The following is a 17,099-nucleotide window of genomic DNA, read 5'->3' as shown; positions in this document are numbered from 1 at the left end:
AACTGTGGCAAGAACATGCAAGAGGGAGGCCACAAAACTCGGCAGCAGAGTGGATGAGAAAGAGGAAGGGCAGGACGGATCTCTATGAGGAAACATGACTCCAGGCTGCCCAAACAGACTGTGAGTGGATAGCGTAATTATACTGTTTGGCCACCAGGTGGCTCTGGACTAAATTATATCTAGACTGAGTCTGGGGCTTCTTGAGTCTGTTTTGTTCTTTTAGGAGAGGGGCGATCAAAATTCCTATCCGGCTTCTTGAGTTGTATGTTCTCTTAAGCCTCCCGTGACAGGGCTGGGTGTGTTTGTTTAAAAATGTTTTAAGATAACGGCAAATACATTTATTTATTTATTTATTTATACATACTGAAGCTGTAGGGCCAAGCAGAGGGATTAAATCATAGAATCATAAAATCGTGGAGATGGAATGGACCCTGAGGGTCATCTAGTCCAACCCCCTTCAATGCAGGAATGTGTAGGTGGCCCATATGGGGATTGAACCCACGACCTCGGCATGATTAGCACCCTGCTCTAACCGACTGATAATGTTTTATAAGAGTAATTAATTAATTTATAGACCGCAATTCATTTATGGACAGCAGGGCAGTTTTCAACAGGGAAACACAAAATAAAAACACAAAATACATAACATGAGAGCGAGAAATCCCACCTATAATTAACTGATTAATTGCATCCATTAAGCTTCAAATGTCTTTTGTGAAAATGAAAAAAAAGGGCACCAAGGCTAGCTTTCTATCAGCAAGACCAGTTCACAAAACTTCAAGCATTGGAAAAAAAAACTTATTTCTAAGCATTGGGGGGGGGAACTGTCTTTCCAATGTTCTGTTACAGTGAACAGTGTGTGATGCCTCTAACCATTTGTCATCGCTGCCCTTCAGAAGAACCATAAGGAAGTAACCTCCTCCCCACCCCAAAAAAGCACTGTTAGGACTATAAAAATGCTAAATGTGAAATGAATAGAAAACCAGGGTGCTAGTTGTCCGGAACCCTAAACAGGAGCACTGCACGCTGCAACATTTTGTTGCACATGCCACTTCTATGCCTTCAGATCGGGGTTCTAAATATGAATTTCCCCCTTTTGAGCTGGGGTTCTTAATCTGCGCTTCATGAACCCCTGGCATAAGTGTCTATGGACGGGCTACAGGAAGCCCCATCTATCAGTGCAATAAAATTGTCTGCAAAATTCTCTGTGTATGTATCTACCGTATATGCGGTGTGTGTGTCCATAGCTTTCATCAGATTCTCAAAGGAGTCTGTGACCCAAAACATGTTAAGAAGCACTGCTTTTGAGGGAGGAAAATCTCCCTTCTTGTTGCTGTTACGGTATTACCGTAAATGTTGAGGATTCAGGGGCTCAGGCTGTCTGGTTACAGCATCTCATCTAGAAGTTCACAATTAACCTTCTGCCCACAAGTAACTCATTGCTGACTGATGTAAGTATTTCCACAATGGGGGTTTCTTGACTCCCTTTAAGATTTTCTTTCCATGTGGTTGAGAGTTTCCTCCCCCTCCCCCAGCGCAACACAGAAAGTAGGCATGGTGTGCGTTTTAGCAGGGCCTGGAAATTTGCAGTTGTCCTGGGGCGGGGAGTCCCTCTGGTCGACACGTAAGCCATACGATGATGACAGCAAATGTGGCAACAGAGGGGGGCGAGAGATCACCTGAAATTTACCACCAGAGCTTCCTTTTCTCACTTCTTGCTTCTGCTTTTCTGACCTGAGTGGCTCCCCGCCCCTTCCTCCTTCTTGATCCTGGAGATATTTATATTTCACAGCTGGCCCGGGCAGGTGAGTGGGTGAGTAAACTTAACTTAAGGTTGCCAACTGACTGGAATAAAAACAATTTGCACTTTTAACAGGTGTATTCCTCCTCCATTGTCTCCCACCTCTCCCCTGCCTTTTCTCGAAAGTAAAAAGCCCCCAAATACTGCAGTCTTTCCTCCATCCCCTTGATCATTTTTTCGGAACCTGTTTTCCGAACTCTGCAATATCCTCTTTGAATTGAGATGGACAGAACAACCGTACTCAGCATTCAAAGTATCCCAAGCGAGCAATTCCCCTCCGTTTCAGCTTTGAGGGGATGGGGAGAGAAGCACCCACCGTTTGAGAATCACCCGAGTATCTGATCCATACTCCAGATTAAATCACCCCTGCATTGATCACATTAGTGCTTAAAGAGTGGGTAGGCAAATTGGTGCTGGAGGAGACTCTTGAGAGTCCCATGGACTGCAAGAAGATCAAACCTGTCCATTCTGAAGGAAATCAGCCCTGAGTGCTCACTGGAAGGACAGATCCTGAAGCTGAGGCTCCAATACTTTGGCCACCTCATGCGAAGAGAAAACTCCCTGGAAAAGACCCTGATGTTGGGAAAGATTGAGGGCACTAGGAGAAGGGGAAGACAGAGGACGAGATGGTTGGACAGTGTTCTCGAAGCTACGAACATGAGTTTGACCAAACTGTGGGAGGCAGTGGAAGACAGGAGTGCCGGGCGTGCTCTGGTCCATGGGGTCATGACGAGTCGGACACGACTAAACAACAACAGGCAAACTAAGGTCCGGGGCCTGGATCTGGCCCAATTGCCTTCTCAGTCCGGCACACGGATGGTCCGGGAATCAGTGTGTTTTTACAGGAACAGAATGTGTCCACTCCTTTTATTTAAAATGCATCTCTGGGATATTTGTGGGGATTAAGAATTCGTTCATTTATTTATTTTTTCCAAAATATAGCCCAGCCCCCCCCCACAGGGTCTGAGGGACAGTGGACCGTACCCCTGCTGAAAAAGTTTGCTGACCCCTGGTTAAAGCCTTAGATGATTTAGGCCCCCAAAAGGTGGAAGACCACCTTTTTCTCTACAGACCCTCCTGTCCTGGGTGTTACAATCAGGAGGTGGAGGGAACGGTGTCCTCTTGGTAGTTCCACCACCCTCAGACGTTCAAGGGAGACAACCTGGGCAAGGGCCTTCTCTGTGGAAGCCCCTAAGTTCCCTCCCCACAAAGGTGTGTCTGGCACCTTCATTATGTCATTTCTGTGGCATGCTGAAGGCTTATCTCTTTACCCAGCCTGCTATCGCCAAGTTTCATATATTTTCAGAACCTAGCCCCTTGACTAAATTTCCCAAAACTGTCTTTTAAAATCACTTCCGCCCTTCCTGGGACCTTGTGGTGAATAGCAGGTAAGAAATAACAGCAATACAGGTGTGATCTCAGAGGGGCAGATCTGCAAGGGCAGGGAGACTCGTTATCTGTATTTAGACATATGGCAATTGTTTTGAGAATCATAAGGTCTTAGATATAAAATAAATGTTCATAAATGTACCAGGCAAACAAATATATAAATCATGTGTCTGAAATAGTACAGGAGAACAATCCTGAAGTCATTTTGACTCCTAAATTGACCTCAAATATTTCTCTGCAAGGAGGAAAGAAATGGGAAAAGCTTTCTAATTGTCTTTGGACTGTAGGAGCTTACACCTCCCTTTTCTAATACTGTCTGGCAAGTATCTGTTTAGCTGAGCACACTATCAATATGTGTAAGACAGGCATCCCCAAACTTCGGCCCTCCAGATGTTTTGGACTACAATTCCCATCATCCCTGATCACTGGTCCTGTTACCTAGGGATCATGGGAGTTGTAAGCCAAAACATCTGGAGGGCCGCAGTTTGGGGATGCCTGGTGTAAGAGATTCAGGAACTGAGTATTTTCCATCACAAAAAAATGGCCAGACTGCCCAGAAAATGCAATCAGTGACCATTATCAGGTATCTGGCAGACAGTATTTCTGCTGTAGACCGCCTCCTCTGCTATTGACCGCCTCCTTCTGTGATGTATGTATGATGTTTCAGGGGGGTGGTCTTGGGCTACAGGGTGGGCAATTTCAAAAGTCTGTATAAGAGGTTGCACACCATTGTTCTGGGTTCCTCCTCCCTCCTGTGTTTGGGTGTGTGTGTGAGAGAGACCCTGTTGCAACAGTTTAATAAAGATCAGGCTTACTAGCCACTTTGCTTTTCAATATTCTCTGGTTGGCCTCTGTTATTTTCTCCTACCAATAGAGAACCTACATAAGGACTCTATACGGGCTCTTGGGAAAAGGAGCAGTTTTTTCCCCTGAAATACACCATTATTTCTGGGTAATTAAATAAACCAGGGTAGAAAGGCGAAATCTTGCTACTCAGTCCTTATACTGAGCCACAGCACTGGTCCATCTATCTTAGTGTTGTCTGCACTGACTGGCAGTAGCTCTCCGGAGCTTCAAGCAGGGGACATTCTCAGCCCTACCTGACAGCCATCCATCGTGATGCGTTAGTTGCAGGGGGTTGGACTGGATGACTCCGTGGGGCCCCTTCCAACTCTGTGATTCTACGATTCGACATGCAACACTTGTGCTTTCCCCCAACGAGTTACTTACCACCCTCCTGAAGGTGGCTGAGCAAGTTAAATCGAAAGCGCTCTTTGTTTTCGGTTCTGATTTTGATTTTGATTTGGCATGACGACTTCCCAGCTCTGGGATTCCCCCACCCAGTGGCTGTGACAACCTCCTCAGCCAACCAATCAGGTTTCCCTGCCCACTCTGCTTGGGTACATCCAAGGAGGGGAAAAAGTTAGTCCTGCTTTCAGATGGGAAGCCAGAAAGCTTCAGAAAGAGAGAGGCACATGCCGGGCATCTTCAGGATCCAGGCAGACAATGAGGTACATGGTTGGTGGCAGGAGGGGAAGGCAGCATATACCATGTTTTCAGGGCTGGAGGGTGGATGGATGTCAGCACAGGTGACTTTTTAGTCGAAAGAAAAGGCAAGCAGCAGGTGACATGCTAGAGCAGGCACCCCCAAACTCGGCCCTCCAGATGTTTTGGGACTACAATCCCCATCATCCCTGACCACTGGTCCTGTTAGCTAGGGATGATGGGAGTTGTAGTCCCAAAACATCTGGAGGGCCGAGTTTGGGGGTGCCTGTGCTAGAGGTTTCTAGCAGTGTATGGCACGGGGCAAGCATAGAGAGTTTTTCCCCTCCCTCTCTCCCCCGACGCTAGACCTCGCGAACCTCCAAAGAAGCTGAAGGTTTGAAGATTTGGGACAGGTAAAAGAAAGCGCTTTTTCATGGGTCGCATAGCTGGAGCTATGGAACTCACTGCCACAGGAAGCAGCGATGGCCGCCAATTTGGATGGCTTTAAAAGACTGAATGAATTCATGCTCTGAGGAGGGCTTGAATCCTGCCTGCGGGTTTCCCGGGATAGCTCATTTGGTAGAACAAGAGACTCTTAATCTCTGGGTAGTGGGTTTGAGCCTTGTGTTGGGAAAAAGGGGTTGGACTAGATGACCCCTGGGGTCCCTTCCAACTCAGCAATTCTATGATTCTTATTTTATCTGGTTGGCCACTGTGAGAAAAAGGATGCTGGAGCAAAGGGATCTTTGGCCTGATCCAGTGTTCTTATGTCCTTGATGGAAAGGGGGCTGGGGGGAGGTAAGTGTTAGCTCCCTGTGTCTTAGGGAAGTCTGGGCAATTGGTCCATCAGCTCAGCATTTTATGCTGTATTAGTGGAGCTCTGGGGTTTTGATCAGCAGTCTCTCCCAGCCCTACTGGGACATAGAATCGCAGAATTGTAGAGTTGGAAGCAAACCCTGAGGATCATCTAGTCCAACCCCCTGCAAGGCAGGAATAATAATAATAATAATAATAATAATAATAATAATAATAATAATAATTATTTATACCCCGCCCATCTGGCTGGGTTTCCCCAGCTGGGTCTGGGCGGCTCCCAACAGAATATTAAAAACACAATTAAAAAAAATCATAAATGTACGACTTTCCCCTATGGGGATCAAACCTGCAACTTTGGCACCATCAGCACCATGTTCCAGCCAACTGAGCTGCCCATGGCAGATTTCAGGAACAGAACCTGTATGCAAAGGAGATCTAACTGCCGCTTCCTCAAAGGCCCAAAAGCCTGCATTCAGTGGCATGGCTCAGCTGTGGGATAAAGAGGAGGAGGCAAGGTTTGAGGGCCCATGATGACAGCTACCTTGCTTAGTCCCCCCACCCCCCCCCTTAAGCATAAAATGTTTTGTGCGCCGCCCGGGAATCGAACCCGGGTCGCAAGAATGGGAATCTTGCATGATACCACTACACCAGCAGCGCTGGCGACAGCTACCTTACTGAAGCTAAAGGGGTTTGTGTCCGGTCAGAGCCTGGATGGGAGACTGCCTGGGAAACTCATGCATTCAGCCTTGAATTTTACGATGGAAAAAGGCAGGACATAAATGTGCTAAAGAAAAAGGAGAGGGCCTCGGAGCACTTGCAGTTATTCCCTTTCCTCCTAAAATATCCACATCTAAGCCAGGATTTACAGGCACAGCTTTTCTGTGGGAGCACGGCCGCAGGATCAGCTCTGCCCCTCCCTTCTCCTTCTCAAAAACTAAATTTGGGAAGGATTGCAATTGATGAGACCTGTCCCACCAACAGAGGCCAAAAACACTTTAAAATCCTTTGAATGAAGGGCCTAAAGCCTGGGTAAAGAAAGTTTTTGCCTGGCGCTTAAAAGAACTCCCAGTGGTTACACGGTGGCAAAGAGAAAATACTCTGCACATGCTCAAAGGAACACCGTCGATTGTTCGAATCCTTGTGTGACAAGACTGCAGCTGGAAACCATGGTCCAGGGTGAAGCTATGAGTTGAACTATGAGTGTGCGAGGGGGACAGGGAAATGGGGAAGATGCCAAATTCAGTCCCCAGCATTTCCACAACACGTAGGGCTGGGGATTCCCAGAGTGGTTTAACGCTCAATTCCTCTTCACAGGGAGCTCTGGGAATGGGAGAGGAATAGAGGTCTCCTAATTCAAAGCACCTTTAACAAATGACTGCTCCCATAATTCTTTGTGGGGGGGGAGCTGTTCGATGGAGGTTTTAACTTGGGTGGGTGCAGTATTATATGGAGATTTGTTAATTGTTAGTTGGATTTTTGTATCTGTAGGCTGGAGTATTGTTTAGGGCAGGCACCCCCAAACTTTGGCCCTCCATTTGTTGTTTTGGACTACAATTCCCATCTTCCCCGACCACTGGTCCTCTTAGCCAGGGATCATGGGAGTTGTAGGCCAAAACATCTGGAGGGCCGCAGTTTGGGGGTGCCTGGTTTAGGGGCTTTTGTTGGGGAGTATATTGTTTATTAGTGTGTATACATGAGTACGGTTTATTGTTTGGATTATTTTGATTGTGCTTGGAATATTCCGATTATGTACAGGGTGAGTCCTTTAAGAGAGGCCCCGGGGTTACAGAGTACACACGTTCCACGGGGCCTTTTTTAAAAGACTCACCCTGTATTTTGTGCTTTTATTATTTTATGTATTTTGTGCTTTTATTATTTTGATTATGTATTTTGTGCTTTTATTATTTTGATTATGTATTTTGTGCTTTTATTATTTTGATGGTGTATTTTGTGCTTCGTGTATTGTAACTTTGACCTACGGGTACAGTGGTACCTCGGGTTACAGACGCTTCAGGTTACAGACGCTTCAGGTTACAGACTCCGCTAACCCAGAAATAGTACCTCGGGTTAAGAACTTTACCTCAGGATGAGAACAGAAATCGCGCAGCAGGAGGCCCCATTAGCTAAAGTGGTACCTCAGGTTAAGAGCAGTTTCAGGTTAAGAACAGACCTCCGGAATGAATTAAGTTCTTAACCCGAGGTACCACTGTATAGGATACGGTTACCAGACGTCCCCATTTCTCGGGGACAGTCCCCAGATTTACAAATCAGTCCCCATACAAAATCCATTGAAATTGAAAAGTGTCCCTGGATCCATTGGGGAAAAAAATCTGGTATACAAATCAATAATAATAATAATTAATAGAAGTGGCATCACAGCGCTTTAAATGTATGGTCGTAAACGTGGTCCAAGCAACTCTCCCCCTCTGGAAAATGTCTGTGTGCTTGCCTGAGGTCCTTCCTTCTTCCTGAAAGCTGGGGAATTACATTTTGCCGCTGCCTCCATCCATCCATCCAGCCACTCACTGCTTCCCCTCCCCTGCGCACCTCAGAAGTGGGGTTCCCCTGGGGCTCTCTCCCCCCTGAACACAGAAAAAAAAATCCTGACGCTTGATGTCATCTGGTGACAAAACTGAGTGGAATAAAAACGTCGGCTGCGTTTGGGGGGGGGGGGGAGAAACTGTGATCTCCTCGCATGACTGGTAGGAATGTTGGGGGAAACCCAGAATGTTTGAACTGCAGCCTGAGTAACTAAAAACAAGGGGGAATCCCAAAGTGGGACTCCCAGGTACAATAGCAGGAGCCAGGGAGGGGATGCAAAACGGCTATAATCATTTGCAGAGGATCTTACCCTACACTGTGCTTGTGGCAGTTAGAAACCTCTGGCAGGGACTTAACGGCAAAGCGGCCGGCAGTCTTAACTCCGTGGAGGGAAGGAGAGGTTGTCCCCTTCTTCCCTGGCAGAGAGGTGGGACACCATTTTTTGTTTCACCTCAGGCGGTGGTGGCCAAACCTGGCCCTCCAGATGTTCTTGGCCTACAACTCCCATCATCCCTAGCTAACAGGACCAGTGGTCAAGGATGATGGGAATTGTAGTCCCAAAACAGCAGGCGGCAATCTTGGGCTGGCCCCGCCGCCAATCCACCAGTTGCTGATGCAGGTTTTATGCCGCTCGAGTCAGGAAGAGAGCAGAGAGAATTGCTGTAGATCAGGCATCCCCAAACTTTGGTCCTCCAGATGTTTTGGACTACAATTCCCACCATCCCTGACCACTGGTCCTGTTAGCTAGGGATCATGGGAGTTGTAGGCCAAAACATCTGGAGGGCCGCAGTTTGGGGATGCCTGCTGTAGACCCTTCGCATCCTGGTCATTACCTGTTTGATTTACTCCCATCCGGACGTCGGTACAGGACTCTATATACAAAAACGTCTGGGCACAGGAATAGCTTTCTTCCTTGTGCCATCAAATTGTTGAATCTGTAGTTGTGGGCGAAAGGGAGGCCAGTTGGTGGTATGGGGTCTTTTCGCTGTGCTGTTGTATTGCGAGGGGAATAGTGTTTGTATGAGGTATGTTTTTTCTTTACATTGCAATGTAGTCGAAGCAAAATTCCAAGTATGGTTGACACTTGGCCAATAAATTATTCTATTCTATTCTATTCTATTCTATTCTATTCTATTCTATTCTATTCAAGTGGAGCCTCAGAGGCACTGTGCCGTCAGACCATAAGAGATGGGCATAGTCTTCCTGTCTTGCTCGAAGTATCAGGCTGGCCACTGTGAGAAGCAGGATATTGGACTACGTAGGCCTGAGCTGCCGGGACTGGTCTTGACCTTTCTTTTCTTTTCTTTACTTTCTTGCTTTGCAGCTGTGAAATGTCCTCACCTGAATGCCTAAAGGAGAAAGGAATTGAGCTCCTCACCCATTTTGACAAGGTGGGTCTTAAGGAGATGATAGATGATAGGTCCTTCCTTCTTCCTGAAAGCTGGGGAATTACATTTCGCCACTGCCTCCATCCACCCATCCACCCGCTGCTTCCCCTCCTGCCCACCTAGCAGTTCAAAAGCACGTCAAAGTGCAAGTAGATAAATAGGTACCACTCCGACGGGAAGGTAAACAGCATTTCCGTGCGCTGCTCTGGTTCTCCAGAAGTGGCTTTGTCATGCTGGCCACATAACCTGGAAGCTGTACGCCGGCTCCCTCGGCCTATAGAGCGAGATGAGCACCGCAACCCCAGAGTTGGCCATGACTGGACCTAATGGTCAGGGGTCCCTTTACCTTTACCTTTAATTTCAAGGTGTGTCAGATTGTGTGCATGCCCATACCAGTTTGCAAACGTGCTACCCCTATACAGGCAAGTCTGTGTTGTGGCGCCATGAGCGTTCCCTTCCTCCATCCAAAATGACAATGGGCGATGCTCTCCTGCAGGTTAGCCTTCGATATCAGCAGGCTCCCGACGAACAAGTAGTTGGAACCGTGGCGTCCCAGCACTCGCACCTGCTCGGGGCTTTGCACCAGTTATCGGGTCTCGACAAGCTGTGGGAGAGGCTAAAGTCCGACCTTCCATGTAAGCAGAAGCTGGGCGAGCTGGAAACACGGCAGAAGACCTTGGAGAACATTGTCTCGGTTTTGAGTCGGGAGCTGGGCAGGAGAGAGGAGGCCCCTTCAAATGCCCTCGGAGAAGCCATGGCCAGGATCCTTTACCTGGAGGAGAAGGTAGGAGACAGTCTAATGAAACACAAGAGTAGGAATGGGGAGCCTATGGGCCTGCAGATTTTCTTGGGCTATGACTCCCCTGTTCCCTGACGATTGGCTATGCTGGTGCAAACTGGAATCTGGCCATATCTGGAAGGATGCACCTGTCCCCACAACAGACCTTCTGCAATGTTATTTAGCATTTGTTGGCATCCATCTGTCTCGAGAGACAATGGCGTGTGCCTCCAGCAGTGATGTCAAACTGCTGCTTTAGCAGCACCAAAGTGACCTCCCTGGGATGCAAGCCTGGGCAGTGTGCATGGAGGTCCTGGGCTGCTGAAGTACAAGGCACATATTCAGCCGCCTTAGGGACTCCATTCTGGATCTGTGTAGGGTTTATTCCTTAGCATTTATAAGGGCACTACTGGAACTTTCAAAGCAGCTCTGCTACATCAGCAGGTGGAGGAACCTTATCTTCCCATGCCTGGAGGGTCAAATTTGACAGGTGGGTAGGGCTGCCCTCCTGTCAATCACCTGGCACCTTAGTGGTACCGGGTGACACTGTGATTTGAAAAACCCCTTGCCGTGCAGGGGACTACATAAATCAAAGGCCGTGCTGCGTTCTGTGCCACACACACACCCCCAGGCAGGCCCCTACCTCCACTTGGCAATGTTGGTTATTTGGTGGGGGATTTTTTTTGGGGGGGGGGGTAGTGGTGCTAAGTGGTAAAGTAAAAACCCCTTGCCGTGCAGGAGCCTACATAAATCAAAGGCTGTGCTGCGGCCTGTGATCCATGCACTTGTCCTCTCCCTAGGGGCCTGGCAGGGGCCTAGGGGTCTGATAATAGCTGCCTTGGTGGTTTCAGTTGCTTGGTTGATGATGTCATTTGGTTTGTGGGTGTGGCTTAGATTTCACAGGGAGGGGAGGGGGAGGGTATTTCGCCACTTGAGGGTGCTGTTTGACTTGGTGGAAAGCCAGGTCTGTACCTGCCCAGGTGTGTTATTTGAGGGGTTTTTGTCCCCAACAAACCTCGGGGAGTGGCCTGGATCGTTGTGTCAAAATTTCAGGGCAATCAGTCAAGCGGTTACAGAGAAAAGTGGAAAACGCAGTTTCACGATTTTTACATTTTTATATATATAGATTATTTTGCAAAACACTGGTCCAGATGAAACAATGATATGACTTTGCATTAGGAAATTTCCTCTGTTACTGAAGGTATGAATGAATAATTCGATGCAAAAGACTTTGAGGAAGAGCCTTGGCTCAGTGACAGAGCACAAATTTTGCTGCCAGTCAGGGTTTCCCAAATGTGGATCTCCAGCTGTTTATGGACTACAACTCCCATCGTCCCTAGCTAGCAGGACCAGTGGTCAGGGATGATGGGAACTGTAGTCCAAAAACAGTTGGAGACCCAAGTGTTGGGAAACCCTGGTGTGGACAATACTGATTGGTCTGAGGCAGCTCCTCTCATGTCCCTATGAGCATTTTTGCTTTATGTTCTGTTCACCTCACACTCAAATGGACAGCAGCTTCTTGACAACACTCCGTTCATTTCCTTTTTAAAAAAATTCTCTTTATTTAGGTTCTTTAAAATGTTACAAAATAGGGGGGGAAAGAAAGCAGAGAAAAGGATAAGAAAAAATAAGAAAAACATATAAACATATAAGACAATAACAGAGCCTATAAAATTTCAATCAAATAACATAAACAAATAATATGAACAAAGGAAAAAAACCAAATACATAATTTACAAAACAAATAAAACAAAACGTAACATAAGTTGACTCCCTAATGTTTGTACACCACTTCTCTTTTATTTAACTTTCCCTTATCTTGCTTTATCTAAATTATTATTTACACAGATTCTCTATATTTCCCTGCGCATCTTTCAATTTAAGCAAATCACCAATTCAATATTCATATCTTCTTTAATCAGAAATCAGTCCTCAACATATTTCCATTCGATTTTACACTTCTGCTTGGGAATATTTCTGATTGCTGCAGTCATTTTGGCTAAGTTCATGAACTCTACCAAATTTTCCTGCCATTCAAGGATCGTCGGAATTCCCCCCCCCCTTCCAATTCTGGGCGATGAGAAGCGTGGCTGTTGCGCAGGCATACAAGAGTACCTTTTTCCTATCTTCGGGGAAATTATCTGGCACCATGCTCAACAGGAATAGTTCTTATCTGATGAAGTGTGCATGCACACGAAAGCTCATACCAAAATAAAAACTTAGTTGGTCTTTTAAGGTGCTACTGAAGGAATTTTTTTATTTTGTTTCGACTCAGACCAACACGGCTACCTACCTGTAACTAGGAATACTGTAGTTCTGGTTTATTTTCAAACGTTACTTTTAGCATCTTTTTTTTATTTTTTCAAATGCTTTATTCCAAAATTAGTGAATTTTTGCACATTGCCACCAGCAATGATAATAATTTCCAATTTTCTCCCGACATTTCCAACATTTATTCGAATTTGTTTTTGTTTTTGTTGTTTAGTCGTTTAGTCATGTCCGACTCTTCGTGACCCCATGGACCATAGCACGCCAGGCACTCCTGTCTTCTTATTTGAATTACTCTTATGTATTTTGGAATCCCCCCCCCCCGGTGTCAGGTGCCACCTATAGACTAATTTTAACATATTCTCTTTTATCCCTGCACACACTGTGAATCTCCTTTCCTTCCAGGTGCAACAACAAAACTCCCTCTTGACCCTGAAGGATGTGATGATCAGCAACTTAGCATCCCGCCTCCAGACCTTGGAGCAAACCACGTACGATGGGTGTTTCTTTTGGAAAGTCCCTGAGATGGGACTCAGGCTGCAGGAGGTGCAAACAGGAAACAGGCCTGCCCTGTATTCCCCCGGTGAGTTGACCTGAAAGCACGAGGAGGAAAGAAACCCAAAGGGTGGTTCTGGTTTTGTAAGAATGTTCCCTGTGAAGAGGGGCCAGTTCTTAAGCCACTCTGGGAACTGTATCTCTGGGAGGAGAATACCGTAGGAGTTCCCCAACAATTCCCAGGACCCTTAACAAACTACAGCTCCCAGAATCCTATGGGGGAAGCCATGACTGTGGTGTGAACATGGCCTTGATGTTACTTGGGAGACTCAGGGGAAGGGATGTGAGTCAGTACCAGTGGTGCCTCTCCATCTCCAGCCCAGCTTGGGACGAACTAAATTTATCCACTTGGGTACCGTAACCCGGGGATGCGGGTGGCGCTGTGGGTTAAACCACAGAGTCTAGGGCTTGCCGATCAGAAGGTCGGTGGTTCAAATCCCTGCAACGGGGTGAGCTCCCGTTGCTCAGTCCCAGCTCCTGCCCACCTAGCAGTTCAAAAGCACGTCAAAGTGCAAGTAGATAAATAAGTACAGCGGGAAGGTGAACGGTGTTTCCGTGCGCTGCTCTGGTTTGCCAGAAGCGGCTTTGTCATGCTGGCCACATGACCCAGAAGCTGTATGCTGGCTCCCTCGGCCAATAACGCGAGATGAGCGCGCAACCCCAGAGTCGTCCACAACTGGACCTAATGGTCAGGGGTCTCTTTACCCTTTACCTTTACCGTAAGTTTTCATTTCTTAGTGCAGAAAGTATTGATCTTATGTGTAGAGATCTTTCCTATTCTACTTAATTCATGAGGGTTCTGGAAGCTTCTCTGTGTCAAAGAAACAAGCAGAAGGCTCATGATGTTTGAGTTATTCCTTCAGAGAAGCTGAGTACAGCTGGCCTACACTGGTTCTGTTATCTCTCTTCTGTCAAGGTCATGCTGACTATAAAAACAGGACAGAAGGAGCCTGGGTTTCACTTTCTCTCTCTCTCTCTTCCTTCTGATGTGGTGTTCCGTACAGAGCATGCTTAGTGTTAAGGTTTAGACCTATTATGAGTTATTGTAAGTTTAATTTAAGTCTGTTGCAACTGGATTTCCTATGGACAGTGCCAATCCTGAATGTTTTGGATTTGTGACCACTATGCTCATTTGCCTTCAGGAGCAGTAAAGCTCTGTTGGATGAAATATAATTGCCTCTGGTCTATTTTGGGGCTAATCCTGCAACGTGTTTCAGTTTTTACTCTGCCAACTGTACACACTGGAATTTGCTCTGGATCAATATTGAGTAGAATTCCAGGACAATTCCCCCTCCTAGGACTCCTCTGGTCGAAAGAGTAGCCTCCTGGGGCTACTTTTCATTTAAAATGCAAGCCTCTATACCAGGAACAGCCCGATTCTTCAACCTGTACAAATTATGCGAGTGTATTTAGCAGAGCCATCTTTTTGACGCCACCTGTTTTCTTCCCTTTTGCCTCCAAAGCGTTTTACACCAGCCGCTACGGTTACAAGCTCTGCCTCAAGCTGTTCCTGAATGGAGACGGGGCAGGAGCAGGTAGCCACCTCTCGCTTTTCCTCGTTCTGATGAGAGGAGAATATGACTTCCATCTCAAATGGCCTTTCCGGCACAAGGTACGGGGGATTTGTGCTGGGGGTATAAAGGTAAAGGTAAAGGGACCCCTGACCATTAGGTCCAGTTGTGGACGACTCTGGGGTTGCGGCGCTCATCTCGCTCTATTGGCCGAGGGAGCTGGCGTACAGCTTCCAGGTCATGAGGCCAGCATGACTAAGCCGCTTCTGGCGAACCAGAGCAGCACACGGAAACGCCATTTACCTTCCTGCTGTAGCGGTTCCTATTTATCTACTTGCATTTTGACGTGCTTTCGAACTGCTAGGTTGGCAGGAGCTGGAACCGAGCAACAGGAGCTCACCCCGTCGCAGGGATTCGAACTGCCGACCTGATCGGCAAGCCCTAGGCTCTGTGGTTTAAGCCACAGCGCCACCCATGTCCCTGCTGGGGGTATAGGAGAGCCGAATAAGAACCGTAAGGCAGCGGTGTGGAGCCTGTAACCTTCCAAGCATTGCTAGACTCCAGTTCCCATCATCCCTGACTAGCTGGAGCTGAGGAGAGTTGGAACTGAGGAGAGTGTTAGAAATTACCCAGATGCATTTTGCGACTGGTGCCAGTCCAACTGTGACCACGGGGAGATCTCGGGATGCCAGGCTGGCGACCGACATTTCCATTTGGCTGGTCTCCAGCTTTCTTAAGCAGGCAAGCAGAAGGGCTTATTTACCGCCTTCATTTCCCACTTTCTCTCTCCAAGTAATACATGGTTCACTCCTCTCCTCAGTTAATCTCTACAACAATCCTGCGAGGTAGGTTAAGTGAGTTTCCCGACTGAGTGGGGATTTGAACCCTGACCTCCCAAGTCCTAGTCCAACACTCTAACCACTACACCTCACTCGCTTCTCAGAGTTCTTCTGCTAGGGGGCAGCTATGGAAATTAAGTCGGTAAATAAATATGGGGGAAGCAAAATGTCACCAAAGGTGGATCTACATGAAGGCGGTTGGGTGGGTGGGGGAACCACTATGAATCAGTTGGAAATTAGATTGTTATAACAACAACAAACCCTATGGAAAAAGCATATAAAAATGTCCTGCTCTCTGGCGCCATCTGGTGTTGCATGTTTATAGCATGTACAAATCATTGTTTCTTTCCTAAAGTTGCTGTGTGTTTTTAGAGAAGAATCGGAAATATTTTCCTTGAAGCTGGAATTTGTTTAATTCTGGATTGTTTCACTTGATGTTTCAATCTTTTGCAAACTACTTTGATATGTTTACCCCCCTTTAAAATATAAAGCGGCATAAAAATGAAATCAATAATAATAATAATAATAATAATAATAATAATAATAATAATAATAAACACCATGGAGGACGGTGCCTAGACATGCCGTTGTGGTTTAAGGTTCCATTTGGCAATGAGCTCATATATCTAACACTGCCCACGACGTATGAAAGGCCACCCAGAAGCTGTGGTGGTTACAATTTATTTGACATTTGTAATTGAGAGGCTTGCCTTCTTTTGCCCTCTCCCCCAGGTCACCTTCACTCTCCTAGATCAAGTCAACAAGCGCCACATCTCCACCTCGTTCCGCCCCTTGGAGAAGTCATCCTCCTTCCAGCGCCCCACGAGCGAAGCCAATGTGGCCAGCGGCCTGCCGGAGTTTTGCCCCTTGAACGTGCTCCACGCCCCAGGGACTACCTATATCCATAACGACACATTAGCCATTCAAGCTGTGATAGACACAAAGGCTTAGACTTTGGGCAACCTTTGCCCTTCCTACTGCATGGCTGCTGCTCTGAGAGGCCGTGATGGCAAGTTTCCAAACAGCTCTGCCCCAAGGGAGCCTTTGCTGCAATCTTCACAGTCTCTCCTCAAACGGGGTGCGACTGGAAAAAGAAAAAAAGAAAACTTTTGGAAGCTTCCCTTGTCCCCCCAAAAATGCTAGTAAGACAGGGTAGCGAGCGCTCTGTGCCATCCATAGAAGAAAGTAAATTCAGCACCCAAAACATGGCAGGTTCTATAAACTTAGTAATTTATTCCAATAGCTGTGTAGTGCTTTCGTGTAAAATCCAGGCTGTTACGGCATGGATGAAAGGCTTGCCTGCCTTAATTCTAGTATCTCAACAGGTAAAGCTTTCCCCCTCCCTGCAGCACCATGCCAAGACTGCACCTGTTGGATTTCTGCCTGCTGTACCTGAAACCAGCTGCGACGATCCCACCGCTGCCACCAAAAATGTGACGATCCTCCCTACTCTATTACTAACAGTGTGCTGAAGGAATTCAGTTATTGTTCAAACAACCCACTATTCCTTCTTTCTCCCAAATAAACTCCCTAGAGTACAGTTCCAGCTTTCCAAATAACGTGGCTCTGTATCCTTAAAAACTCCAGGCAAATATTACAGGAACAATCTTGTACCCTCAGTAAGGTTTCCCTCTCAACTCAGGTTCACCTCAGCAGCTGTTTGCCTCAGCACTCTAGCTACTTCAAGGCACTCTTTTCCCTCTACTTGCCTCCTCTGTGCGTGACTTT

The 17,099-nt window shown here is 46.9% G+C and overlaps 1 protein-coding gene and 1 non-coding gene across 2 annotated transcripts; one reads left to right on the top strand and one right to left on the bottom strand.

Moving 5' to 3' along the window:
* The first annotated feature begins 4,606 nt into the window (after positions 1-4,606).
* LOC118076102 (TNF receptor-associated factor 1-like) lies at positions 4,607-16,911 on the top strand. Its single transcript, XM_035098654.3, has 6 exons — positions 4,607-4,701; positions 9,357-9,423; positions 9,917-10,204; positions 12,872-13,049; positions 14,485-14,633; positions 16,104-16,911. Exons 1-6 carry the CDS (start codon positions 4,697-4,699, stop codon positions 16,320-16,322), a joined length of 906 nt encoding a protein of 301 aa, XP_034954545.3. The 5' UTR covers positions 4,607-4,696; the 3' UTR covers positions 16,323-16,911.
* TRNAG-CCC (transfer RNA glycine (anticodon CCC)) lies at positions 6,078-6,148 on the bottom strand. The gene has a single exon. It is a non-coding gene; the product is annotated as a tRNA-Gly (tRNA).
* Positions 16,912-17,099: the final 188 nt, after the last annotated feature.

This window comes from Zootoca vivipara, chromosome 2, assembly GCF_965207765.1.
Source record: "Zootoca vivipara chromosome 2, rZooViv2.hap1.1, whole genome shotgun sequence".
In the NCBI taxonomy this organism is placed as follows: domain Eukaryota; kingdom Metazoa; phylum Chordata; class Lepidosauria; order Squamata; family Lacertidae; genus Zootoca; species Zootoca vivipara.
The sequence above is the reverse complement of the archived record's forward strand: the minus strand, read 5'-3'. Positions and strand labels throughout refer to the sequence as shown.